This window comes from Chanodichthys erythropterus, chromosome 10 (genome assembly GCF_024489055.1).
Source record: "Chanodichthys erythropterus isolate Z2021 chromosome 10, ASM2448905v1, whole genome shotgun sequence".
NCBI classification, from domain to species: domain Eukaryota; kingdom Metazoa; phylum Chordata; class Actinopteri; order Cypriniformes; family Xenocyprididae; genus Chanodichthys; species Chanodichthys erythropterus.
Genome location: NC_090230.1, coordinates 54461214 through 54488776, shown reverse-complemented (window position 1 = coordinate 54488776; position 27563 = coordinate 54461214). Strand labels below are relative to the sequence as shown.

General features: G+C 36.5%; 1 protein-coding gene across 6 annotated transcripts in view; it reads right to left on the bottom strand.

Annotated features, from left to right (window-relative positions):
• sardh (sarcosine dehydrogenase) overlaps positions 1 to 27563 on the bottom strand; it is a 67263-nt gene that overhangs the window by 39040 nt on the left and 660 nt on the right. For 2 of the 6 annotated variants that reach the window (XM_067398234.1, XM_067398231.1), the window contains exons 2-11: positions 23636 to 23787; positions 21880 to 22206; positions 21380 to 21558; positions 20849 to 21028; positions 20613 to 20736; positions 20049 to 20149; positions 15782 to 15886; positions 14087 to 14216; positions 9830 to 9916; positions 1521 to 1611 (exon numbers count right to left, since the gene is read on the bottom strand). In XM_067398234.1, coding sequence (XP_067254335.1) covers positions 1521 to 1611; positions 9830 to 9916; positions 14087 to 14216; positions 15782 to 15886; positions 20049 to 20149; positions 20613 to 20736; positions 20849 to 21028; positions 21380 to 21558; positions 21880 to 22201 — 1319 coding nt within the window. In that variant the 5' untranslated portion in view covers positions 22202 to 22206; positions 23636 to 23787. Of the gene's footprint in view, positions 1 to 1520; positions 1612 to 9829; positions 9917 to 14086; positions 14217 to 15781; positions 15887 to 20048; positions 20150 to 20612; positions 20737 to 20848; positions 21029 to 21379; positions 21559 to 21879; positions 22207 to 23635; positions 23788 to 27358; positions 27510 to 27563 lie in introns of those variants that run through there. The other 4 variants (XM_067398236.1, XM_067398230.1, XM_067398233.1 and 1 more) reach the window with 3 other exon arrangements.

Genomic DNA, 27563 nt, shown 5'->3' with positions numbered 1-27563 from the left:
TAAATTGAGCAGTTGCAATATTTGAGCCAACAAGTAGAGCCAAAAAAATGTAAGGTTCCTGTTTTTACTCCTTGCTCCGCCCACAACCCCCACACTCAATCCTGCCTCACAGCTGTAGCAGCCGCGGGACCCAAACCCTGGAGCTTTTCATTGAGAAATCCTCGCAATGTGTGGATTCAGCTCCTTCAAGAGCTGAATGTGCAGAGTGTTTCTCCATGATATTCGCTCCTTAAAGTGTTAGTTCACCCAAAAATGAAAATTCTGTCATTTATTACTTACCCTCATGCTGTTCCACACCTGTAAGACCTTCGTTAATCTTCAGAACACAAATTAAGATATTTTAGTTGAAATCCGATGGCTGCGTGAGGCCTCCATAGGGAGCAATGGACACTTCCTTTCTCAAGATCCATAAAGGTACTAAAAACATATTTAAATTGGTTCATGTGAGTACAGTGGTTCCTGAAGCAGTGTTTTGAAATCGGCCATCACTAAATAAGTTATTTATAAACCAAATCAGTTCATGTGAGTACAGTGGTTCAATATTAATATTATAAAGCGACGTGAATATTTTTGGAGCGCCAAAAAAACTAAATAACAACTTATTTAGTGATGGCCGATTTCAAAGCCATCGGATTTCAACTAAAATATCTTAATTTGTGTTCTGAAGATTAACGAAGGTCTTACAGGTGTGGAACGGCATGAGGGTAAGTAATAAATGACAGAATTTTCATTTTTGGGTGAACTAACCCTTTAACACATACACAGACAAACGGTCTCCTGAAGACAAGAAAGATGATGACTGCTAATACAGGTGCCCATTTAAACTCGCGGTCATACCAGTAGTGACGTCATGGACTGCTGACGGCCAATGACATTGCCGCGTTTAAACACGTGCTTGAGACACCGGGCAAGCTGGAAGCGTTCCCCAAAGTGTCCTCTAAAGGAAGCCCTTAAAGCTTCTCTATGGCTGACAAAAGCTGGTTTATAAGCGCGTATCATTACAAGTTTGGGAAGTTAGTTAACGCTAATTGTGTTCCCAAATGCAAGTTATAAGCGACCCTCAGAGCAGATGAGCTCTGCTCACATGTAAATGAACACAGTGTCGTGCTTCACTCTCAAAACATGCAACACATTTATTTAATTAAATTGCAGCCTTTTTAATTTGATATTTGCACTAAGCCATATATCTTTTTCGTTTTTAATTTCACTAAATGTGTTAAATGTAGTCTAAATTGTGAAGTAATGACTCTTATGAACAAGTTCTTTTAACGATTCAGTCAAAAAGATTCACAAAGAAGTCATTAAGAGTTATTGTTTTGAATCATCTAACAACTGACTCAATTAATTGTTCTGAATAGTTCTTGACTCAATGAACCAAAAGTAAAGTACTCGTGTCATGTCCGACTCAAAATGTTGAAATTCCCAATTCGTCTCCCATTACCCAGCCAATCACATAGCACCGCCTCAAACACAGTACATAAAGTAGTCCACACAGCAGCACTTGCTCACACTAAACATACCTGATATCGTATCCGTACATGTCTTTCTCAGGACGCCCATGAATGATCCAGTGAGCCAGCTCTTTGCCGCAACCTCCCCCTAACATCATACCTGCCAATCAAATCACAGAGCATAGGTCAATCATCATCCCACCACATTCATAACTGTCAGTCAATTTGATCCTACTTTAGACAATCAGTCAAACTTGTGTACAAACCTAAGCAACATGCCGCACTGTTTAACAAGCTACAAAGTACCTCTCTAGAAACAATCTGACTGACAACTGCCAATCAATTCACCATGAACGTTACCCAGAAGAGTTTCACCGTCAGACTGAATCAGTCTTCGCGAGCTCTGAACAGACATGAGAAGAATAATGAACATAAGTAGAGGAATACCAAGGAGGAATGGAGGACATTGTGAAGTGAGAGACACATCAAGGGGGAGTGAGACGAATGGGTGACAGGATCTTGGAGTGTAAGAGCCATACTGAGAGCCTGTGGTGTCTCTAAAGGACTTTTGCTTCATTAGCTTGCTGATGACTTCATTAACATTAGCCAGCAACCACAGAGTCGCTGAGTAATGGCCACCTTGAATTCCAAGCCGTGTCACTGCTTTAACTCTAACAGACTCTGTGTCTCTAATGACGGGCGAAGTATTTCTATAGAGCTCTCATGACAAAACAGAGAGACACTAGGCTGTGCTTACCAAGAACGCTCTAATACAGAGCTGTCTTAGGTGGCAATCATACAGAACATACTTTTGCATTTAAAAATGTGAGATGCAAAAGTACTAAAAAAAAAAAAAAACTTGTAAACCTGACAGATAAAACAACAATCAGAAAAATCTAATTTTTTGAAATGGAACAGTTTATTGAAACTTTAGACAAAATATATTTTTTAAAAAATCTTTAAAAAAAAGTTTACATATGTGTTGATACATCAGGCATTTTATTGAGAGGCCTAAAATGAGCAAAAATATGCAGTTGCTGATATTTATTAGGGGTGTAAATTGGATGTTTTGTCACAATATGATTTGGATTCTCTTAGCCAGCATTATGAGTTTTGTTACTACCTCAAAATATTTTGTGACACGGTTATAATTCTATTAGATTCAGGGGTATATTGATCAATATATAAATATTATGTGCCTATTTTACGCAACCAGTAAAATTTTTATTAACTCACATATGTAACCAAAATACATAACATGAATGAACATTTCTCTTGAAATTGCACATTCTGTATCCCCATTGGGACATCTACAATAAAATACACTTTAGTTGTTTTTTTTTTTTTTTTTTCTTCTTCAAGTCAAGCTAAATCAAGTCACACATGAGATCAATAATACTCAAGTCAAGTGAATGATCTTCATTTATACAGCACTTTTTACAATACACTTTTTACAAAGCAGCTTCACAGTGATAATAGGAAAATTAATGTACGGGGATTACTTTGGCTTTACAGCAGCTCTAGGAAAAAGTTATTATCAAGCTAAAGTAAGTTGTTGATTGAATCACTTCCATTGTAAAAATCATTAATTATTAACTTAGGGGCTGCTTACATGACAACTTTTTAACTAAAAACAAAGACTTTTAATGCGTTCTTGCCGTTCATTTACATTTTTAGTCTGTAGGTATGCGGATTTGAATGTGTATGTGCGCAGACGCTTAGTCTTTCTTTACAAAGTGACATTTCCAAATAACTTGTCTGGCCCACTTAATATAGAATTATTTTTATATGATGACAGCTTATGACATGACAACAGTCAAGAAAGTCTTTGAGGCGTCTGTGCTAAAATGTGCAATGTGTAAAATCTAGTGCAAATCCTCATTAGGAAACAACAAAAATTAGGTACTCCAGATGTAAAAAATTCAAGAACAATGTGCATCAGAACGGCCAAGGTCTGAGCCTACAAATGTCCTCGATGAAGGGTGCAGCACCATGACCTTCCCTGATGTCTGCAGAGGCTCAACAAACATTTAGTCTTTGGTCTGTTTTGCTACAGCTGAACTATTGGGGCCGGGAAGAGAGTCAAGCATTGCATGAGTTAGTGCTACCATGTGCATCCCATCCCTCTTTTTCTCACACACACACACACACACGCACACACGCACACACGCACGCACACACGCACACACGCACACACGCACACACGCACACACGCACACACGCACACACACACACACACACACACACACACACACACACACACACACACACACACCAGTTCTCTTTCTTCATCAAAGCATTACCGGAATCACTAGCAGTATTTCTGCAAATGTCAGGGGAGATGAGAAAGAAAACAAGGGGGTATAAAATGAAAGTGAGAAGGAGGTTGAGAGAGAAGGAAACTTCAGAGTGGTATATGAACATGCGGATCACATCACTGTATGTGTAGGCGCATGAAAGTACATGGTTCTGTTCCAAAACCTAGAGAGCTATGCTGCTGTCTACTGCCTACATAGGCAGCTGCCTTCTAAGATAGCATATTGAAGGCCCCTATATACTTCAAGCAAAACCAAAGAACAAATGCATGTGACGTAATTTCGAACAAAATCTGGCCAAAAGGTCTTTTGGAGTTTGTTTTTGTAGTTTGAAACAGCTTGCCAGTGCGAATTTTCCAGGAAAACTTCCCGCTGGTTGTTAAATATCTTTAGAATGCCACTGGTCCATGACAATGGTCAGACGGAGGTAAATCTTTTTCTCACTGTTGTCATTTTTGTTGTGTGTTTGTTGTGTTATTGAGAGTAAAGCACGTAGCACATATTTTTTACATATTCTTCTAAATGTCGCTCTCAACAACATGGGCAGCATCAGGATGTTCGTTAACAGTGTATCATTGCACAGCTATTTTTACCCCTGAACGAAGAGCAAGAAAGAAATTTGCCATGAGTATATTGAGGTCTTAACCGTGGAACCTCATGAGGGAACCGATTCAAATTGCTCTACATATGCAACATCTCAAATGAAGACCACAGCAAGCTCAAGTCACAAATGATTCCAAAAGAGTTTGATGTTAACATGTTGCTAAGGTAACAACTAATCCATTTTTCATTATGCTGAACTATTTTTAATCAGTACTTGTTATTCAATTAATTATATAATAAACATTTTTCTAGATTTCTCACTGATCTTGTTGTAATGTATTATGGGATTGCTTTCTCCTCAAAGGCTACATATGATACTGCCCAACACCGTGTCCTAACCAGACGCGACGCGCAACACAAAGTATGGCAATGATAATATCATGTACTGTTTATGTGCTTTGTTTAATGTTAAAAGTGTGTAATGTAAGTTTGAATATCTCTGTTCCCAGCTTTTTACCTGTAATGAAAACAACACTGGCTAATTCACCTCAGATCTTGAAAATAAATAAATGGGCAAAAGAATGTTCAAACTGTCAACTCAATGTGAACAAACAAGTGTATTCTATGACAAAGATAGGTTCAGTAACTCCGTATGTACTTTAAATAAAGTTTAAATGGTGTAATATTTATGAATTTTAATATGTACTTGCCAATATAATTGTGTCTGCTGTGCTCTTGCCAAGAGAACCCGCCCACACTCTCTTCTGATTGGCTGTGGTTTTTGATTGATTTTATCGCTTCTCGTTGTCGCATCGCGTCTGGTTAGGACAGTCAAATTGCTCATCGCTGGAATCTTATCGCATTGCGTCTGGTTAGGACATGGTGTAAATGTCAAAGTGGACATATCTTAGTACCTTTTAACTATGTTAAAATGCTTTCTAGACAGTCAGCTCACCAGGTTTTGAAACAGAAGCTGCATCTGAAATTGCATGTATGAGTACATTTATTAAGGGAACTAACTTCGTGAGAGTTAAACATTATGCTCTATATAGCATGATTGTGTCTACTATGAATGAAGTCCAGAAGTACTAAATCATTCATGTTATCATTGATGCCCCTATAACCAGAATCGCCCCCATACCCTTACAGTGCTCTATTTAAGGAGACTAGACGACATTATCAATCCCATAATGCACCTCAATAATGAGTGCTACAGAATAACTACGCACTGTTGAGTGTTGCGGCAAATCCTGTGTCTCTCCAGAGAAGGGAGTTTGCAGCACTCTGTGTCCGACTTCACTCATTCATTCACTCGGAGTTGGTCACAATTTATGGACTTCTGCTTGTCGATTTGCCTTTTGAGGATTGACAACAGGTTTTCTATAGGATTAAGATCTGGGGAGTTGACTGGCCAAGGATCCAAAATTTCAATATAATGATCTCCGAGTCACTTCATTATCACAATTACCTTGTGACATGGTGCTCCATCATGTTGTAAAATGCACGGATCAAATTGCTCCTGGGTCTTTGCTCTTGCAGGACATTTTGATACCATTCTTTATTCATGGCAGTGTTTTTGGGCAGAATTGTGAGAGAGCAACCCCAACACATGGATGGTCTCAGGATGCTTCACTGTTGGCACAACACCGGACTCATGGTAGCGTTCACCTCTTCTTCTCCGGACAAATCGATTTTCCAGATGTCCCAAACAGTCACAAGGGGTCTTCATCAGAGGAAATAACTTTGCACCAGTCTTCCGCTGTCAAATCCTTATACTTCCTGCAGAATTTCAGTTACACTTACAGTCACCTGCCGCCTATATTGAGCAGCACTGATGGTGACATGATTCTATAGCTATTCCTCAGGAATTCCTGACACTTGCTGGACACTCTGGAACGTCTCAAAGTCTTCTTCACTGCAGCAGAACCTCCTTCCTTGAAGTTCTCGATGATCTGATAAAGGGTTCATTCAGGTACAAAATTCTTTGCAGCAATTTCCTTGCATGTGAGGCCATTATGATGCAAAGCCATTCTTTGGAGAATACCTTTGCAAACACAAAGATTGGAAGCACATTTTCTCTTCTTTTATTGCAATCAGTCCGTCCTCATAATCCAATCAGAATGATAGAGTGATTCCACCTGACTAGTACTCATTCAGACTAACCCATGTGCTAGTGAAATAATTAGTGAAATGATGTTACCCGGTCAGGTGAATTTGGGTTTTTGAGATCTAGGGTCCATTTTATATTAGGGTCAATTTCTCACTATTAACTATTATCTATGACTTTTGCCTCAATAAACTCAGAATTACTGCTTATTAATAATTAGTAAGGTTGTTGTTAAGTTTAGATATTGAGTGGGATTAAGGGATGTAGAATAAGCCATTAATATGTGCTTTATAAGTACTAGTATCCTAGTAATATGCATGCTAATAAGCAACTAGTTAATACTGAGAATTGGACCCTAAACTAAAGTGTTACCTAATCTAGAAACAATGTGAATCAACAGTGCAACTGAAGCAGCAAACTATGCAAAAAACATAAAATTTATGTCACTGCCAAAACTTATGCAGAACTTACCCACTATATAGGGAATGGTGATTGAGGGTACAAGGGGTGATGTGACTTACAGTGTCAGTTGCGCTGCTTAAATGCCATTCACAACTCCTCTTCCGTGGCCTCATGGGATAGTAAAGTGCCCATTGTATGTGCACTTCAGAATCATGTCGGAAGAAGGCCATCAGGGTGCTTTTTAGCCTACTTTTGAATACTAGTGATGCTCCAAAATAAATATTTTACAGAAATACCAAAACCAAAATGAAAGTTTTCATTAACACTTTAGTCTAAAATGTGACCAAGTTTTCATTTAGCTGAAAACCAAAACTGAAAATAAAGTAAATTAAATAATCAACAGTCAAATAAAAATACTAATAAATGTACTAATAACTAATAAAAAAAAAATACTAATAACATCTAAATTTCACATAAGGCCATTTTTATATAAGCTTTTTAAATAATAAAATTATGTTTCTACATCATTGTTGTTGAAATATAAACATTTAAATGGTGCCTGTAATAAACTTTAAAAACTTAATTAATTAACTTAATTTTCTTAAATATTTTCAGTTGCTGAAATTTCGGAGCATCACTAATAAATGCTACAAATTCGGACATCTACTCATTTTTATGTACTGCTTTTCGTCTACTATATAGTAGGGAAGTTGACAAATTCGGACACAGTGAGAACCTGTGTGTTTTCTCCAGAAGGATAACGGCTCTTAGCAATCACATCCCTAATGGGCCACCATCTGCCTCAGATTAACCTCTTCTCTTACCACACACACACAACCATGGGACATTTAACCAGTGATCCTAAAACTCTTCAACTCAACATCCACTTGCATATTTCTCTGTCCCCATCCAATGGTGTGGGGGTAGCACTGAACAGGAGCATATAGAGAGGGAAAAATCAGACTGAAGACAAACGAGGAGACATTATGGAAGCAGCAGCAGCGAAGTACGACATCCCCGTGGTCATGCATACTGATGGAATCTTTTGGCCTGGTGAGCGCGTACACACACACATACACACACATACACACACACACACACACACACACACACACACACACACACACACACACACACACACACACACACACACACACACACACACACACACTCACAATAATATTCCACAGCTCTGATGCAATCACACTCAAGGAGAATCCCTGATCAACATCATATGCCATAAGTACCAGACTAACACCCACTTTAAGCACTTCTCATTACAGTTTTGACATTCATAGGGTAAGTGTATCTGTATTAGAATGCACCTTTTTCTTCAAGAGAAAATATGGATAATTCATCACAGATTTCAATGCTTCTTCCAAGATGGAATGGTTCATGGATAATATAATGGCTTGTCATTAAATTAAGTTACCTAAAAATGTAAATTGTCACTCTTATGTCATTCCAAATCTGCATGACCTATATGAGAAGATTTTGCAAAAACATTCTTCAGTGTATCATCTTTTGTGTTCCACAGAATAGAGAAAGTCACACATTTGGTATGAGTAAAAATTGTCCAAATTTCGACTGGTATTATATATCAAATAACATAACCAATCACAGACTCTTGTATTCCTTTCTTTCTAGGAAATTAATTTTGCATGCTGAGGTCAGGAATCGATGTGTCATAAAAAAAGCAAGCATGCATCTAATATCTGACTGTGATTCCTATAGCCATGTATTCCGATCCGTTCACGCGATCACGGCCTGTTGTCCGTCAGCATGTCTGAGGTACGCAAGGTGACCCGGCCCACGCTGAGCACAATCAGCATTACTCCAGAGCCGGACTGAGTTTCATCTGACCTTCAAAACCACGATCCATCTGCATCCAAAAATACCACCGCAAAATGACTTCTTTTAATCTTGCCCTTAAATGTTATGTAATTAGTGCTGGGTAATGTAGCTACAGTACAAATAAGATAAAAAAATACAATATAAAACCTAGTTAAAATTGTCACATGAAGCACCTTCACAACCCAGTAAGGCTGCACAATTCATTGAATTGAGATTGCAAACTTTTCACAAACAGACACGCAATCTTAAAAATAAAATCCTAAATAAAGAACGATTTGGCTCTGTCTATTAAACCGATCACAGCAAACATTAAGATCTTTGTCAGCACTGCCACTGACCCTGAGAGAGCAGTTATCATGTTTAGGTATGAAACAGATTCACAAACAGTCTTTTCAACTACACAGTTTCATAATTTCTGTGTTACAGTAATTCAAATTATCACAGAAGTACTGGGATAAAAGTTCATAGTTCAGATATAAACACTGATGTTTATGGTAATGATCAAAATAGAGTAAATCACCTTTTGAAAGTAACTTGAAGCTTCAAATAAAGATTGTATCAATTACACTGTTCCACCAGTTGGTGGCGACAAGCGACTGTTAAAAAATTCATGTCATTGAATCATTCCTTCCAGAAATTTGTTCAAAAACACTGATTCATCCAGTAATGAAACAAGTGAAGTGTCTATGAGTGAGTCATTGAATTATTCATTTGAACCGACTTTTTAAAAAAATAATTCAGATTAATTAAACATTTTGAATAGACTGAAGCAATTAACATTGTGTCAGAACCTCTAGTAAATTACATGTTATTTTGTTTAGTTGTCTATTCAGAATCATGAGAGAATCGTGATCTCAACTTTAAAAAACAAATTCTTAATTCATAAAGAATCGTCCAGCTCTACAACCCAGGATAATCCCTCTTGAAGGATTGTGCACTGCACAGGAAGAGATGGATACAACTGCAATAGACTTAGATTGCTGGACATGTAGGGGTCAGAGATCAAGTTGCGTTGATCTTGAGTAGGTGGAAGAGTGGGTGAGATTGAATTTTACATGTGAACTATGCAGGTTTTCAGGGTTAAATAATTTATTTGCCACTGGTCATCTCTGGAAGAGAAAGGTATGTGTGTGATTGTGCAAGCTCCATGACCTAACCTGCACTGTTGAAGCCACATCCAAGGAAAAAGCCTCTCACTTCGGGAGCTTCCCCCATCAGGGGCTTGTGGTCTGCAGTGAAGGATTCTGAAGGTGGGAAAAAAAGTGTAAAAATACATCTTTAATCTGGTTCCCATTCACTGTATTTTTTTTAACAAAACTATAGGAAGAAACCTAATATTTTGAAATAAAAGATATTAATGTAGTAAGTTGGCATACTCTAAACATTCTTAAGGCAAAACTCCCAGTCCTCCCAGATCATTAATGCAAAACTTGCTTGGTTTATACAGGAAATCAAGTATACATAAATGTGGCCCTTCCTAATAAACTTTGGAACAGATACATACTTTTTTTGAACATACACTACTATTCAATTTGATCCATTGGGGATCAAATTAGGACTTTTATTCAGCAAGGACCCATTAAATTGATCAAAAGTGACTTTTATACATTTCTTTTTCAATCAGATGCTGTTCTTTTGAACTTTCTATTCAACAAAGATTCCTGTCAAAAACGTATCATGGTTTTCACAAATATATGAGGCAGCACTGTTCTCAACATTGATAAGATATGTTTCTTTGGCAAAGTCATCATATTAGAATGATTCAGCTTTGACATCACAGGAATATATTAAATTTTACAATATATTCAAATAGAACACATTTCACAATATTACTTGTTTTTATTATATATATTATATATATATTTATTTTTATTTTTTTTTTTTTTTTACAAATAAATGCAGTCTTGAGCATAAGAGAATTCTTCCAAAAGCATAAAACATATATCTGTGACATTAAACTGAGTATGTTTTATGTATCCTTTATATGTTCATATAGGTTTGTCTTCCATACTCTGATACACAACAGTAAATCTATCATGAGACATAATTGACAAAGCCTTAAAGGTAAAACAGCAAGTGTCTATTTTTTGCTTTTGTCAAAAATGTCCTTAAATTTCTATATATAATATTAATTAATTAATTCTATTTTTGCCACCATGTATATTGTCAACAAAAATAATATTCTAGCATAAAAAATGATTTTAAAAAATATGCCAATCTTTAAACAAATATTTATGTTGCACGTTTATTAATTTAAAAATACCTAGATGTTTTGATATAAAATTTACCATGAGAAAACAGTAATAACAGCATGTGAGGTATAGCTACCATTACTGTGTTGTGAATCATTAATGTTGCATGACATGACATGTTTAATATTCATTTAGCCTGTGTAAGATATTACATTATGCAATGAACTTTAAGGCAAAAATGTTTTTCAGTCATGATAACTGATTTGCTACGCTACTGCAGTTGATTATTGCTGCTGCTATAATTTCTGCTGCTTATTAACTGTAAAGATCTATCAGCCTGTGCCATCTAGAGTTTCATGACAGAACTTTGTACTCATAATGCAAGTTGAATGTATCTTTGACTGTTTATGTAAAAACAACAACTTTGACTAACATTGTTTCCTGCACTTCAGGAACAAACAATTGCTATGACAGTTTATAAGTTTACAATACAGCCCTTTTAAAGTAAGAAAAAAAAGGGTAAGAAAATAAGTGTAAGAGGTGGGAAACTTATGACACATGGTGCTGCCAATGGGTCATATCAGATCTTTCTGAAAGGCCTTTAAAAATTCATTGCTGCTGAGCGCCCACTTAATGGTCTATTCTTAATGGTCAAAGCTTTCAGTGGTAAGATATTGTATTGTATAGGATGACCCTCAAAAGCATCGAAGACAGAATGCAAAGAAATGCAAAGGCGAACGAGTGTAAAGAGAAACAGGCCACAAGTGCAGGAGAGATTGAGAGGTGAGACAGAAAAAGAGAGATGAAGAAAAGAGACACACCTTTTCCATTATTCCACATGAGAAAGTGTTTTCCAGAGCATCATCTGCTCTTTGTGAGAACGACAGAGAGTAAAAAGGAAAGGGTGAAGTTGCAGCTATATTTTATTTATCCATCTTCCCATCGCTCTTACTCATACGTCACCACACACAGACAGCTATAGCCTCTGAAGAATGACCCAAGCGCTCTGACTGCCGCCCTCAGCGGATCACACTCACTCTCAAACATCCTCAACATCAACAGAATGATTTCTGAAGGATCATGTGACACTGAAGACTGAAGAGTGACGATGCTGAAAACTCAGCAAATCACAGGAATAAATTATATTTTAAAATATATTCACATAGAAAACAGATATTTTAAATTATAATAATATTTCACAATATTACTGTTTTTACTGTATTTTTGATCAAATAAATGCAGTCTTGGTAAGCAGAAGAGCATTGTAAAAACTATTAAACTGCAGTGTGTTACAAGGATGTCAAAGTATATCAGTAATCTGCAATTCTGCTAATAAATACTATTCGTTTAATGCGCAACCAGATAATTGTGTCACAGATAATTAAGTCATCAGTTTCCCAAATTTAGTGTCTCAAGACCTCTGCCCAATGTTCATGATATACTGATTCACGTTACGGGAGATCAATGAGACGCAGCATGAATGTGAGCACTTCAAAAGGGCTATTTATTCAGAAAACACGCTAAAGTAATCGTGATTTTCAAGTGTAGTTCTTGACTAAAATGGATGCAGTTAATGACCGCAGATCAAACCAAAATATAAAATAATCATGTGTTAAATGGGATTCAAACAAAACTCCAGTGACAGCAGGCCTGAATTACACATATGCTCAACATTTCGTTTTTAATAGCTGATGAGCGGGTGAATGGAGTCTTTGATAGCACTCTCTTAAAATGGTTTGAGGAGTGCTTACCCACTGACCCGAAACTCGTCTGCAAGTGACCGACAGTCACTACAGTGTGTTAGAGGCATTTCACACCTGTCATCCTTTATTACAGCCAGTAAAGGTTGACTGAATCTCTGGGGAGAGCCGGAGCTGTGACAGATCAGCCAATCAGAGCGCAGCGTCATTTGACTGGCGGTCTAGTTAGCCAATCACTTGAAGATATGGACTGGCAGAGCACAGCGAGATCAAACTTGCTGTCAAAACGTCTGTATAGTGTGTTAATGAAGATACTAGAGGTACTGCAATGAGAGAAATACCCTAATCTTTGCAACAAAATTTAAATGTCTCTATTCTGCATCACATGTATTCTGAACAAAATATCTGTATATATGAAAAGAAACAAATGACTCTTAGCTTTTTGTTGATGTTGCTGTCATTATTGTTTTTGTTTGTTTGTTTTATTCCCTAACATACAATGGGATCAGTGAAGTTTGATTCCTCAATGAATGATTCTTATGAACTGGTTCTTTTTAGTGATTCAAAAACATACAGCTTAAATATGCAGTTTGATTCCTGAACAGATGAGCTTATGAGCCAGCTCTTTTGGATTAAAAAAAATACAGCATGAAAAAAGTAATTTGATTTCTGAACAGATTACTCTTATGAGCTGGTAATTTTTAGTGAGTCAAAAACATGTACTGTGACCATTGCAAATTGATTCCTGAAAGAATGTCTCTTATGATCTAGTTCTTTTTAGTGATTCATAAACATACAGATTGAAAATTGTAGTTTGATTCCCAAACAGATGACTCTTATGAGTTGGGTTCTTCAAGTGACTCAAAAACATACTGATTTGAAAAATATATATTGTGATTCTCATTCTCAAACAAACTATTCTTAAGAGCCAGTTCTTTTAGTGATCCAGAAACATACAGCTATAAAAAAAATGTAGAGTCCCAAACAGATGACTCTTATGAACCAGCTCTTTTTATTGACTCAAAAACATACAGCTTGAAAAATATAGTTTGATTCCCAAACAGATGACTCTTATAAACCGACTCTTTTCAGTGAATCAAAAACATACTGTGTAACATGACCAGTGTAGTTAAATTTCTGAACAAATGACTCTTATGAGCCACTTCTTGCATTTGTCTGTGTGTGTTTGTGCGTGCTTTTGTTTATATTACATTGTGGAGACCAAATTAATTTACATTGTGGGGACCGGTGGCTGGTCCCCACGATGTAGGTGAACTCAGGTTTATATAACATCGTGGGGACCAGCCACCGGTCCCCACAATGTAAATTAATTAATAAAAATACTAAATGATGTTTTTGTGAGAAAATAAAGGTGTGCACAGTTTCCTGTGATGGTTAGGTTAAGGGTTAGGGTTAGGGTAGGGGGATAGAAAGTACGGTTTGTACAGTATAAAATGCATTGCGGCCTATGGAAAGTCCCTTGTGTGTGTGTGTGTGTGTGTGTGTGTTTGTGTTTATGTACCTGGACCACAGACAGTGGATTTGATTCCAGTTTGTTCCAGAGCAGGCACTCTGTTAACGGCACCATCGATGTGTTGCATAAAGACATCCCAGTCCAGATCAAATAAGCTGAAGGCAAACTTATCAGACACCTACATGTTCAGAGAACAAAATACACAATTTTATAGTCACACACAATAATGGAGTGGCCTGGTCAGATCTGATGAGCTTACTGCTGCCATAAATCCAGCACTAGATCTATGATTCAGAAGGAAGGATGACAATGTCACTATTGTAAAAGCACAAATCAAGTTTAACTGCTGGTGACCAAACGAAACCTTAAAAACGTCACTGACCAATCATTAACAACTGTAGCCATCGTCCGTTTACTCAGAAGTACATTATTTCGAATGTATGTCTATGGATAATCTATGTGTTTGAAATTTTAAAAGCAATTTAGCAGAAGTTAAAATAATTATATTTTAGAATTCCAAATAAAATAAAATAAAATAAAAATGTACAACTGTATATATTTTATTTAAAAAATAACCACACCATTTATCTTCAGTTTAATCTTATGGGATGCTCTGTAAAGCTTGTTTGAGTTAGCAACAATAACCAGCTTAGTGAAGTCAATTTTCTTCTTTACAGGAGTTTGGGGGTAACTGGGACAATTATGAAGAACGTTTCTAGAGTCAATTTTGATTGCATGTTGATTTTATGGAGCAGACTGACCCCCACCCACCATCTGCACAGCTCAAACTTCACTTTCTTGGCACAACAAGTATGCTTCTTCCATGAACACTTTTCAATTTGTAATTTTGTTTAAGCAAAGTCCTCTCTGCTTGTCACTGTCTTTGCTCACTGCCACAGGGGACTGTCAATGAACTCAAAACCGTGGGATGGAAAGAAGCAGCAGACGGTGTGAGCAATCCGACAGCTGATGAAATGCTGATCGCAAAAAATTTAGAGAATATGTGGCCGGTGTGGAGCAGACTGAAGTTTAAAAATAAAAACTGTAGAGGCTGCATGTGTTGAGAACAGGTCAGGTTTCACACTGTCTCATTAAGGGTTTTCAGACCAGAAACACATTCCTCAAAATGTTCACACTTCCTTAAGATATTGATTCACTGTTTCATAGCATGACTGTTGCTTTGCGTAGTGAAAGTGTGAGGTGACAGAGAGTGAATTTAATAAGAGAGTTCTGTTACACACAGAACACTGCTGGCTGGAGATTATAAAGGAAATGCAGTGTAAATGTGGTCAAAGGGGAGGGCGACATTTGAAAAAAAAGAAGAAAAAAAAAGATCTCCAGTCATTACACTGGAATATCTGCAGACAGACGCTTTCTCAAACACACACACACATTTGGAATCATACAGTATTACTTGTTCCTGCAGTATGTGATAAGTATACTATGCACAGTATGTGCATTTTCCTTTATTTTGGAGATTCAGTGTGAAATATTACAATATAAAATATATTAAAAAGTTTAATGTCAGGTGTGATTAATCATGATTAATTATAGAAAAATGTGTGATTAATGAGCTATTTTTTTGATCGATTGACAACACTAGTTTAAAAACTATATAGACAAACCAAACGCAGCAAAGATACACCATAAACAACTACAGCAAAAATATGGCAAGAATAACAACTTTTATATCTCAAACTCAGTTATACTATTTTTCTTTTGGAAACAGTCATTACAACTTACATCATCCCAGAATATGGGGTTCTGTTCGTAGCCTCCCACAGAAAGAGCGTCACCTTGAAGACGGAGGTAGACAGATGCATCATGGTCCCTGACGTTGGGCATATTCTAGTGGAAAAAGACATTTTAGAAAGTACATTATATTCATGTATTACAAAGCTTTTTGAAGGAGCCATATGGTGGAATTATAAACATGACATGACACATATGATCAGTGGGTACAGTTATATTACCACTATCCTGTGTAATTTATGGAAGCTTATAGAAGCTTACACCAAATAAAAACGATTTTAAAAGGGAATTGTGACTTCTCACTATTCTGACTTTATTTCATGTAATCGTGAGAAAAAAAAAATCTCAGAGTAGTGAGATATAAACTCACAATTATGACTTTATTTCCTCTCAATTATTATTTTTTTTTAATCTCACAATTCTGACTTTCTCAATTATGTACGGAAGAGGATTAGGGCCAAGCAATAATAAAAAAATAACACCATCTCGAGAATAAAGTTGTTAAATTTCAAGAAAAAAATTAAATTTTGAGAAAAATGTTGAGATAAAATGTTGAGAATAAATTCATTAAATTATGAGAAAAAAGGTATCTCGACTTTTTTCTCGTAATTTAATGGCTTTATTCTCATAATTTAATGAGTTTATTCTCAACATTTTATCTCAATTTTTTTCTCGAAATTTAACATTTTTCTCATAATTCAACGAATTTGTTCTCATAATTTAACAACTTTTTTCTCGGAATTTAATGAGTTTATTCTCAACATTTTATTTTGACTTTTTCTCAAAATTTAACAACTTTAATCTCGAGATGGTTTTATTTTTTTTTATTATTGCTTGGCCTTAATCCTTTTCCATAATTATGAGTTTATATCTCACAACTGTAAGAAAATAAGTCAGAATTGCAAGTTATAAACTCCAAATTGGAATAAATAAAGTCAGAATTGTGAGATGTCCTACTATTCTGACATTTTTTCCTCACAATTGTGAATTTATATCTCACAACTGCATGAAATATATAATCCCACAATTCTGATGTTTTATTTCACTATTCAGACTTTTTCTAATATAAACCTGCAATTCAGACCATTTCTTCCAATTGAGTTTATAACTTGCAATTCTCACTTTTTTCTTATAATCGTGAGATATATAGTGTATATATCTCACGATTATGAGAAAAAGTGAAATTTCAAGAAATTTGTCAAAATTGTGTTTATATGAGTGTACAAATTCTGAATCGTGAGAAAAAAAAAATCTTAGAATTGCAATTTTATATCTCATAATTAGGAGAAATAGTCAAAATTGTTAGTTTGTCTAACAATTCAGTGAAAAAGTCAGAATTGCAAGTTATAAACTCGAATTGTGAGAAAAGTCAGAATTACAAGTTATAAACTGGCATTAGTAAAAGGTATAAACTCGTAATTGTGTGAATGTCAAAATTTTTAGTTCATATCTCACAATTGTGAGAAAAAGTCATAATAAACTGACAACAGTTAAAGTTGTAAAATTGCAATTGCGAGAAAAAGTCAGAATTGCAAGATAAAAGGTTGCAATAACCTTTTTTTTTCCTTTTTTTTTTTTTTTAATTCCATGGCAGAAACAAGCTTCCATAGTATTTTAATGCTAATTTGAGGGCTTAATATTAATTAGCAGTTTCACAGTCTATTCATGAGCAAAAAAAAAATCTATCAATTTCACTACCACATCATGTGGGTGACAAACATTTCATCACTTCAGTTTCAGTGATGACACATTGGTCTTTCTGTGAGGAGTAACATGGCTGTCATCAACCATGCATCAAACTACAAGCTCTCTTACACACACACACAGTGTTGCATAATCCACAGAAAGGCTCGAAGCTAAGTGCTTATGCCATGGCTACTGTTGTGTTAACAGAATAGAGCACGACGCCCCCATAGGGCTCAAAAACAGACCAAAAGCAGAAATAAAAAGATGAAAGAGGGACAGACACAACAGAGCAGGGAGAATCCACTACGAATGAAGTGCGTCTACTGATGGTGTCCAAATTACTAGAGGAATTATGGACATTAAAGGGTTAGTTCACCCAAAAATGAAAAAAATGTCATTTATTACTCACCCTCATGTCGTTCTACATCCGTAAGGCCTTCGTTCATCTTTGGAACACAAATTAAGATATTTTGATTAGATCCGATGGCTCAGTGAGGCCTGCATAGCCAGCAATGACACTTCCTCTCTCAAGAACCATAAAAGTACAAAAAACATATTTGAATCAGTTCATGTGAGTTCAGTGGTTCTATGTTAATATTATAAAGCAACGAGAATATTTTTTGTTGGCCAAAAAAACTAAATAACGACTTTTCAACAATATAGTGATGGGCAATTTCAAAACACTGCTTCGGAGCTTTACGAATCGAATCAGTGATTCGGATCTCCTATCAAATGGCTAAACTACTGAAATCACATCACTTTGGCGCTCCGAGTCACTGATTCGATTCGTAAAGCTCCGAAGCAGTGTTTTGAAATCGCCCATTACTATATTGTTGAAAAGTCGTTAATTTGTTTTTTGGCACACAAAAAGTATTCTTGTCACTTTATAATATTAAGGTAGAACCACTGAACTCACATGAACTGTTTTAAATATGTTTTTAGTACATCTTGAGAGCGGAAATGTCATTGCTTTGAATGCAGGCCTCACTGAGCCATCAGATTTAATATCTTAATTTGTGTTCTGAAGATGAATGAAGGTCTTACGGGTGTAGAACGGCATGAGGGTGAGTAATAAATGACATTTTCATTTTTTGAAACTAACCCTTTAGCAGCACAAAGGCAGTGAGAAAATTAGTGCAACTCCTGATCTTGCAGGTCAGTTCTGAGTGCTGAAGATAGCGCAGGCAACTACAATCTAATATACTTTACTGGGAGTGTACAGCATCACTGCGATTCAGACATCTGATATGACCATTTAAAAAAAGGCCATCTAACGACCATTTAAAAATCATTTTGATCTTTTTTGATGAATTTCAGCTTTCATGATGGCTGGAAAAATGTATCTTAAATATTGACTTAAAACAGGATGAATTTTAGTAACATTTTAGTATTTAAAACTGATAAACAATATTTCAGTCATGACAACTCTGGATAATCTGTAAAACATTTTATCAATGTACATAGGCTTGGCCTTGGCAGACAAGATGCTGCAGCAGAGCAAGTATGACTTGCTTCTTCTAAATGTTAGGAACGTGAAATTAATGGAAAAATGCTGCTGCTGCTGCTGCTAGAGAAAGGGAGAGCCTCTGTAGCAGATCTAGCCATGTGGAGCTGGGGAGGCGGAGGGCTAGAATAAGAATCCGCATAGCGCACAGAGTTAGTGCATTTGTTTGGATATGTCGTGGGGATATGGTAATGAATACACAAAATCGATTGGCTGAGAACATTACATTGAACGAACGTGAATAGAGTTTCATTCTTTTAATTATGTAATTTTGTCATTACATTACTAATTTATATCATAGTAATATTTAAATATAATTTGATACATTTTGATTTAGAATATATGTTAATATTACATGTAAAGACATATAAATATAACTATGACAACTATAACCTGCTGGGAAACAGTAATCTAGTGTGAAACATTACTGCTCTTTTTATAATTTTCACACCATTCTTACTGATGCTGTCTGTCACAGGTCATTTTCCTTGGTTTCCTTGATAACACATTTAAATTAGTACACTGTTCACTGGTTCCCTTGGTAACGTTGAAATTAGCACAACTCAGTAACAGCATTCAACAGACACAGTAAAGGCACAAAAACACATGTACAAGATGTAAAATTAAATTAAATTAAAACATAGGACATGTTTTCACTAAAAAGAATGCTAATATTAAATGTGGCTCAAAGCAATTGCTGCACATTAATCGGCTGTCAAACTGGACAGCAGATGTTTAGTGAATAAAACAACTGTTTGGTCATTTTTTTCTTATTTAATCATTATATTAAATCAATAATCATTGCTGGACTGGTTTCCCAGCCTGCATCACTGCATGAATAAATCATGCAAATACTGCCTCACTGTTTTAGTATTATGTGCATCTCTCCCCTTAATGGTGTGATTTTGAGTTTTCTTGCTGTGTTTTGTGTGTAATTTTATGCGTGTTATGTCCAGCACAGATACTTTAGGCTCCCACCAAACACCAAGACATGGTTTATTATGGTTATTGATTTGTGCTGTGCTATGCTATGCTGAAATGGACAGTGTGCTGCATTTAAAAGCTTACTTGAATTCCCTCGATTCTTTCTGTGACGACATAAGCATGATGCATGGCAACCAATGGAACATTGACGCCTACCATTTTACCAAGCTTAGTGGCCCAGACACCTAAAAACACACACACACACACACACACACACACACACACACACACACACACACACACACACACACACACACACACACACACACACACACACACACACACAAGTATAAGTGACACGATTATACTGTATTATATGGCATTAAATTAGACAGTTGATGAAATTTGATTATGTATATATATTTGATTATATGTGTGTATGTGTGTTTTAAATATTTAAAATGCTATAATTTATTTAAATAAATGAGACCAGCATCAATGATGACTTTAATGTGTTGTAAAATTTTACGGTAATTTATACAAATATAATTTAGAAATGGCTATTAATTATGAGAATGGATCTTTTAATAAAATGAGAGGTGACCAATCGACATTGGTCAAAAAGTTCTCTTTTACAGCAGCGTGTGGTTAAATGTCATTTCACTATCCCGGACTGCCCTCTGCTGGTGAAGTCTGCATATTTCTGACCTGCACAATTAACCACACATGGCGTTTGGATGGTCCCATGAGCAGTTTCTACAGCTTTCACTCTCTTCACACCAAAATCATCAACCTTAACCTGGACACCTGTCACTGGACAGTTCTCGATCACCTGAAATCAATAATAACCATGTTTCAATATGACTCATACATTCAACTGTAACTTAATCCAAACTAAATAAGTCAATCATCAATTGAAAAGAGTATAGGGTGTAGAGGCGTACAGTGGCACCCCGTGCAGTGGCTGCTCTGGAGAGGGTGGTGCAGGTGCCAGCCGGGTCCATGGTACCATCTTTAGGCACATAGAGTGTGCCATAAAGATCTTTCACATTCATCAAAGGATACAGGTCTTGGGTCTCAGCTGGCGACAGGACGTATGACTCAATGCCATATGCTTTACCCAACTGAAATGCAAAATGTGTGAGTATTCACTTATTAGATTATGTTTAATCAGTCACATTTCATTTGTTATTAATACATGTCTCTTTGAGATACTTGACTCTGATCGGTCAATCATTGCATTCATTATAAAAAAAATATAAATCCATTCTTACATATATTGGCAAATTGGATTCCAGTGGACAATTTATGTACGGATGAATCTTTGAACAATTTACATAGAAATAAGCTTCTTTTTTCGCATGCATGCAAATGCTGAATTTCTAGGCAAGGCTGGAAAAAACAGTCAGTCCATTTATTAAATCCATTTGTTTTTGTAATTTGCCAAGATATGTGATTTAGCATTTGTGCCATACCGACATGAGGCGCTTGTACTCGTCCAGTCGCTGCTTGTTGGAAGCAATGAACAGGCCTCCATTTTGGATCCAGCCCGTCTCGAGTCCCGTTTCCTCCTCCAGCTCTGAGCTGATCACGTTGCGAGTGTGAGCCAAGAGTTCCACCTCAGTATCACTTGGTCTTAACTGCCACAAAAGTCCTGTGAAAACATCAAAAGATTTAGTATCTTATTCAAACTAAGGAACACTATTCAAAAGGCAAGCTGGAGCTCATTTGTATTTGACAGACAATAGAGTTGGCTTTAACTATTATATAACCAGTTATGTAAGCCAATTCATGGAGTAAACTCTTGAACTGAACTGTACAAGTAGGAATCTAGATTTGCTATCTAGATTCAGTTTTACTTAAAAGATCATTCAATGAAAGTTAAAAACTGATGTGCTTATGCCTTTACTTTTTGGGCGCAGGAAGAAACTGTACTCAACAAAGTCTCTAAACAAAAGTAAACACAGTGCAATACCTGCCGTGTGCCAGGTAGTCCCTGCAGTCAATCTGTCCCTCTCCAGCAAAATCACATTGGTCATGCCCATTTTACATAGGTGGTAGAGTGTCTGGCAGCCCAGGCTTCCTCCTCCTATCACCACAACATCTGCAGACTTCGGGAGTGGTTTGGTTGGCCCACTGATGCCATCCTCCTGTTTGAGGGTCTTCTCATAGGGGACGCTCTTCTCTGTGGTGTGCGTAGACTGGGAGTTATAGCAGCGAGGGGAAGCACGAGAGAGGGGCGAGAGGGGCTGACGGCATGCCATAACCCTCCGTGCCACTGTTACCAAGAAGGCCATGGCCCCTGCAACAACACAAAACCACAAACATGTACTCTTATTGCATAATGTTTATAGGCCATAAAGGAGCCCCTCAGGGCTCAGTAGTAAGCCAACTTTTATTTGTTACATTTACTTTTTTTGAAAGAAAAGAGTTCTTTACATAAAATAAATGGTCTGCCCATTAAAGGTGCCCTAGAACTTCTTTTTAAAAGATGTAATATAAGTCTAAGGTGTCCCCTGAATGTGTCTGTGAAGTTTCAGCTCAAAATACCCCATAGATTGTTTTTTATTCATTTTTTTAACTGCCTAATTTGGGGCATCATTAACTATGCACCGATATATAGGTTGCGGCCCCTTTAATTCTCGTGCTCCCCCTCCCCCGGAGCTCACGCTTGCCTTGAACAGCATAAAACAGTCCCTCCAGAAAAACGCGATTATGCGATCGCCTGATTTCATGCATAATCAGCCAAAGTCCGCATATTTATGCGGGGGTCGCATTTTTTCAAATACGCCGCACTTTCGCTGGAAAACCACTTTCACTTTGCCACCGCCAAAGATGGTTAAAGCAGCAAAGGAAGCAGGCAGGAAGAAGCACACATTTTTTAAAATATTTTATTTATTCATTTTTATAGAAGTTGTTGTATATTAATAATAATACGTTTATTTTATATAGCGCTTTTCTACAAACTCATATTCCTTTTGTAAAGCTACAGAACTTGTTTGACTCAATGTTAAGTTTGAGCCATGTGTTAATTAAGGTCTGAAATAAAACAGAATGAGAACTTAAATTTTATGTGATTTGGTATGCTTGCTTATCATAGGAAGTAATAGGAAATTACTCTTTACATTAAAGTAGTAGCCTAGTGAGAACAGGGTGTTGGGGGAATCACCTTTTATTTTTTTCTGTTTTTCATCAAACCGCAGTTTTTGCAAGTTGCCGCAAAATCAAGCATTTTAGCCCGCAACAATCACAAAAAAATTCCACGATATCTGGAGGGACTGATAAACACAGTTCACACAGCTAATATAACCCTCAAAATGGATCTTTACAAGATGTTCGTCATGCATGCTGCATGCATACATCGGATCATGTGAGTATAGTATTTATTTGGATGTTTACATTTGATTCTGAACGAGTTTGAGGCTATATGCTCTGTGGCTAACGGGCTAATGCTACACTGTTGGAGAGATTTACAAAGAATGAAGTTGTGTTTATGAATTATACAGACTGCAAGTGTTTAAAAATGAAAATAGTGACGGCTCTCTTGTCTTCATGAATACAGTAAGAAACAATGGTAACTTTAACCACATTTAACAGTACTTTAGCAACATGCCAACGAAACATTTAGAAAGACAATTTACAAATATCACTAAAAATATCATGTTATCATGGATCATGTCAGTTATTATTGCTCCATCTGCCATTTTTCGCTGTTGTTCTTGCTTGCTTACCTAGTCTGATGATTCAGCTGTGCACAGATCCAGACGTTCTGCCCTTGTGTAATGCCTTAACATGGGCTGGCATATGCAAATATTGTGGGCGTACACCCCGACTGTTACGTAACAGTCAGTGTTATGTTGAGATTCGCCTGTTCTTCGGAGGTCTTTTAAACAAATGAGATTTATATAAGAAGGAGGAAACAATGGAGTTTGAAACTCAGTGTATGTCTTTTCCATGTACTGAACTCTTGTTATTCAACTATGCCGAGGTAAATTCAATATTTAATTCTAGGGCACCTTTAAAATAAAATAAACCTGGCTCCTAATATATCCATTGATGTACTTCTGCAATTTTAGTTGGCTTTTTAAAAATAATAATAAGGTAAAAAAAAAAAATGCCCGTTTGATGTTTTTTTTTTTTTTTTTTCATATTTACATCATATTATATAAGCTAGTTAAGCTATATCACACGGGGAACGAGTGCAAAAATCACATGAGTGCTTTTTTTCTGTCCAGAATAGCACGAGTGCAAATACGGTACTGATTTTATACAACAGTTCAATAAATAAGAAGTTAATAGACCTATTGTGTTTTTTTAGACATATATCTGTTTTGCTCAATTTTGCCAACAAAAATATAAAGACAAAGCAGAACTGTTAGTCTCCAAATAACACACAGCTTTTCATTTCTGAATCCGCGTTTTGAATGAATCGGGTGAACCATTTAGGCTTGTTGTACTTGAAGCACAGACTGATCAGCACAGACCGATCAGTGGATTACCACGAGAGCGATTCAAAATCATATGGAGCCATCTGCTCTCTAATTGCTGTACATTTCATACACCAATTGGTCTATGTAGCACCGCTTGAAGTCCAACAAGCCAAATGATTCAATGGACCATTCATAAAGAGGCTTGTTTGAGATGCACTGGCCCTGCACAGACCGATCGTGTATGACATCAAAGTACAGCGAGAGCGATTGGAGAGCAGACTACTCTTTATGCTTTTGAATCACTCTCGCGGTACTTTGATGTCATACGTCAATAGGTCTGCGCACAAGCCTATTTTGAACATGTCGAACAAGCCTATTTACTTAATTCCTGAATGAATTATCCATTTGAACAAATCAAATGAATGAATGACTCAAACGCTGCGTCCGAAATCGAATACTTCTCTATTATATAGTACGCAAAAAACAGCATGTGAACAGAGTAGTATGTCTGAATTCATAGTATTCGAAAAAGAGTAGACGAAAATTACCCGGATGACTACTACTTCCGGCGAGATTCTGAAGTGCGCATACGATGGACACTTTACTATCCCATGAGGCCACGGGAGAGGATGAGAATGGAGTTGAAGGGACGTAACTGACGCTGGTAGGTCATGTGACAGTAACAACATAGCGAATGTAGAACGTCCGAATTTATTCACACTACATGCATTTATACTATATAGAACGTACTTTTTCAACGTTCGTGAAGTAGATGTAGTACCTACTAAACAGTACGCGATTTCAGACACAGCCAATGACTTCTGTGAATTTACCACCACCTACTGACGGTTTTAGTTTCATATTTAGAGTATAATTTTATTAAAAAATATATATTTCCATAGTAATAAAAAAGGCTATAGTTCACCCAAAAATGAATGGTCCAAAAGAGAATTTGTAATACATTTTATGTTGAATCAAATAATCAAATATTTCCTGCCGAAGCTACTTTTTGTAACGTCTATTTGATGCTTTACACAATAATGACTTTAAATTATCTTTTGGGAGTAATTTCACAGCCAAATTTAATTTGGTTTAACCACATCATGTAATTAAATGATAATAAATACTGTAAGTTAACAAATGAATTGGTCAGTATCCACTGGCGGCTGGTGCAAAAAATATTTGGGGGGGGCGCAAAAAAAAAAAAAAAAATTAGAAATGCAGGAATGAATAGGCTAATCGTTAAATAACCATTTAACAAGTGATATAATAATGTATCTATCTAAAACATATTTAAAGCATGCCATAGGGCTGAGATCTTAAAAAAAAAAAAAAATCTGTATTTAATTAAAAAAAAAAAAAATTATTTAAGATCCTGCCCAATATTTTCCTAGAAACAATGTTCTTATTAAAGGCTATAAAAACAAACATGAATGTTACTGTGTAGTATATGCTATAAATTATGTGCAAAAAGGGGTCAGGCTACATTCTAAAATTGTTCCTTTACAATCTAAAAACAAAATGTTTTTTGAAGCAGAAATTAAATACACTCAACTAAAAATGAAAATAAATAAAAACAAAAGAGCAGACTAATAATTATTATTATTTTGATTAACCTACAATAGTCACTTTACACAGTTACTGCTATCGTACAAATACACTTAGTTGTAGGTTTGTAATTCTACATATGACATAATTATGTTCGCCAACAAAAATTTTCAACAAATATTTTGAGCAAAATGTATTTTACTCAGATTGAACTCCGTCTCTTCAGCTCGCGGCAGTGCTCGTTCACGAAAGTTTGTGCTTGCTGAAGGCTCGTCCACGCCTGACTGCAAAATACAAATATTCTCGACTTTCTAACTTTTACAGATGGAGAATATGTCTGTGAAATGTAAATTATGCACTGAGGATTTTATTAAATGTCACTCCAGCTTAAAAAAAAATATTAATAGAGGTATGTTTGTTTCCACCAACCGCTGCACAAGTTAAAGGTGCTAAAGAGGATGTTTTGTTTCATACATTTTTGCAATATTACTTGAAACTGTCTTTACTACCTGATAAAAGGTGCACTGAAAGGAATAATATTAATATACATCATCTGTGCACGAGGTAGGGCCTTAAAAACATCAGCCAATCGTTTACGCGATTGGCCCTCTGGCTTGTCAATCACTGCCATGACATTCCTTGTGAGAGACGAGCGCGGCTGCGCACTCCAGTAACTTTCCACACTCCACAGGCGCCGCATGCAATGTTTTTGTCTGGAGACAGGAGTAACAATTGCAGATTATGAGTTACCTGCGGTGAGTCCGACATAATGAATCCGAATAGCGAATGCTGGTGGTAAACACTCGTGTTCCAATACTCGTGCACGAGTTTGGGGAGGCGTTCCTTTGAAATTAGCTGTGCAGGAGGGGGGTTGTTCTTACGCATGTGCTCATTTCAAAAACTCAGTAACAGTCTTTGGATTCTCAGTCGGTGAAAAGATCCTCTTTAGCACCTTTAAGGTTAAGTATGACTTACGTATGACGTTGGACTATATCCAGGGGCAGGACAAACAGACCAGCAGTGACAGCTAGCGTAACTCTGTGGTTGAATGTGATTAAAAATCTGTCCCTTTCTCACTTTGGTGGTGCGTCGCCCTATTGCCCTAATAAAGAAACCGCCCCTGTCAGTATCAGTTAATTTTAGTTAATGCATTAACAATGCAAAAGTTTGTTTTAGGCTGAAGCATTTGTGCGATTCAAACACGGTGAAGTGTCAACCACTTGACAACTAAATAAAGAATAACAACGTGCAAATAACAACATTGTAAATCAGAAGGGCATACATTAGATAACTCCCTGCTGAAAAAAACAGCATATGCTGGTTTTGAAGCTGGTATGCTGGTTTGAGCTGGTTTATGATGGTCCTGGACCAGCTTAGGACCAGCATAGGACCAGCTCAAACCAGCATACCAGCTTCAAAACCTACCATAACCAGCATGCAGAAAGCAAAGTTAACTTATTACCGTCACATACTTACACCGAACAGTAGTAACTTCACATTAGCGTCGCTCACCTATATAAAACTAAGTAAAAGAGCAGAAGTCCTTTGATTGTCAACTGCTCCTTTAAGAGTGTGAGACTGCTGTTAAGATATGTTCATAAACAGAGCAACTGGTGCTCAAATATGGCTGTTTGCTGACTGAGCATGTGGACGAACACAGCTGTGGTGGCGAACTTCAGAA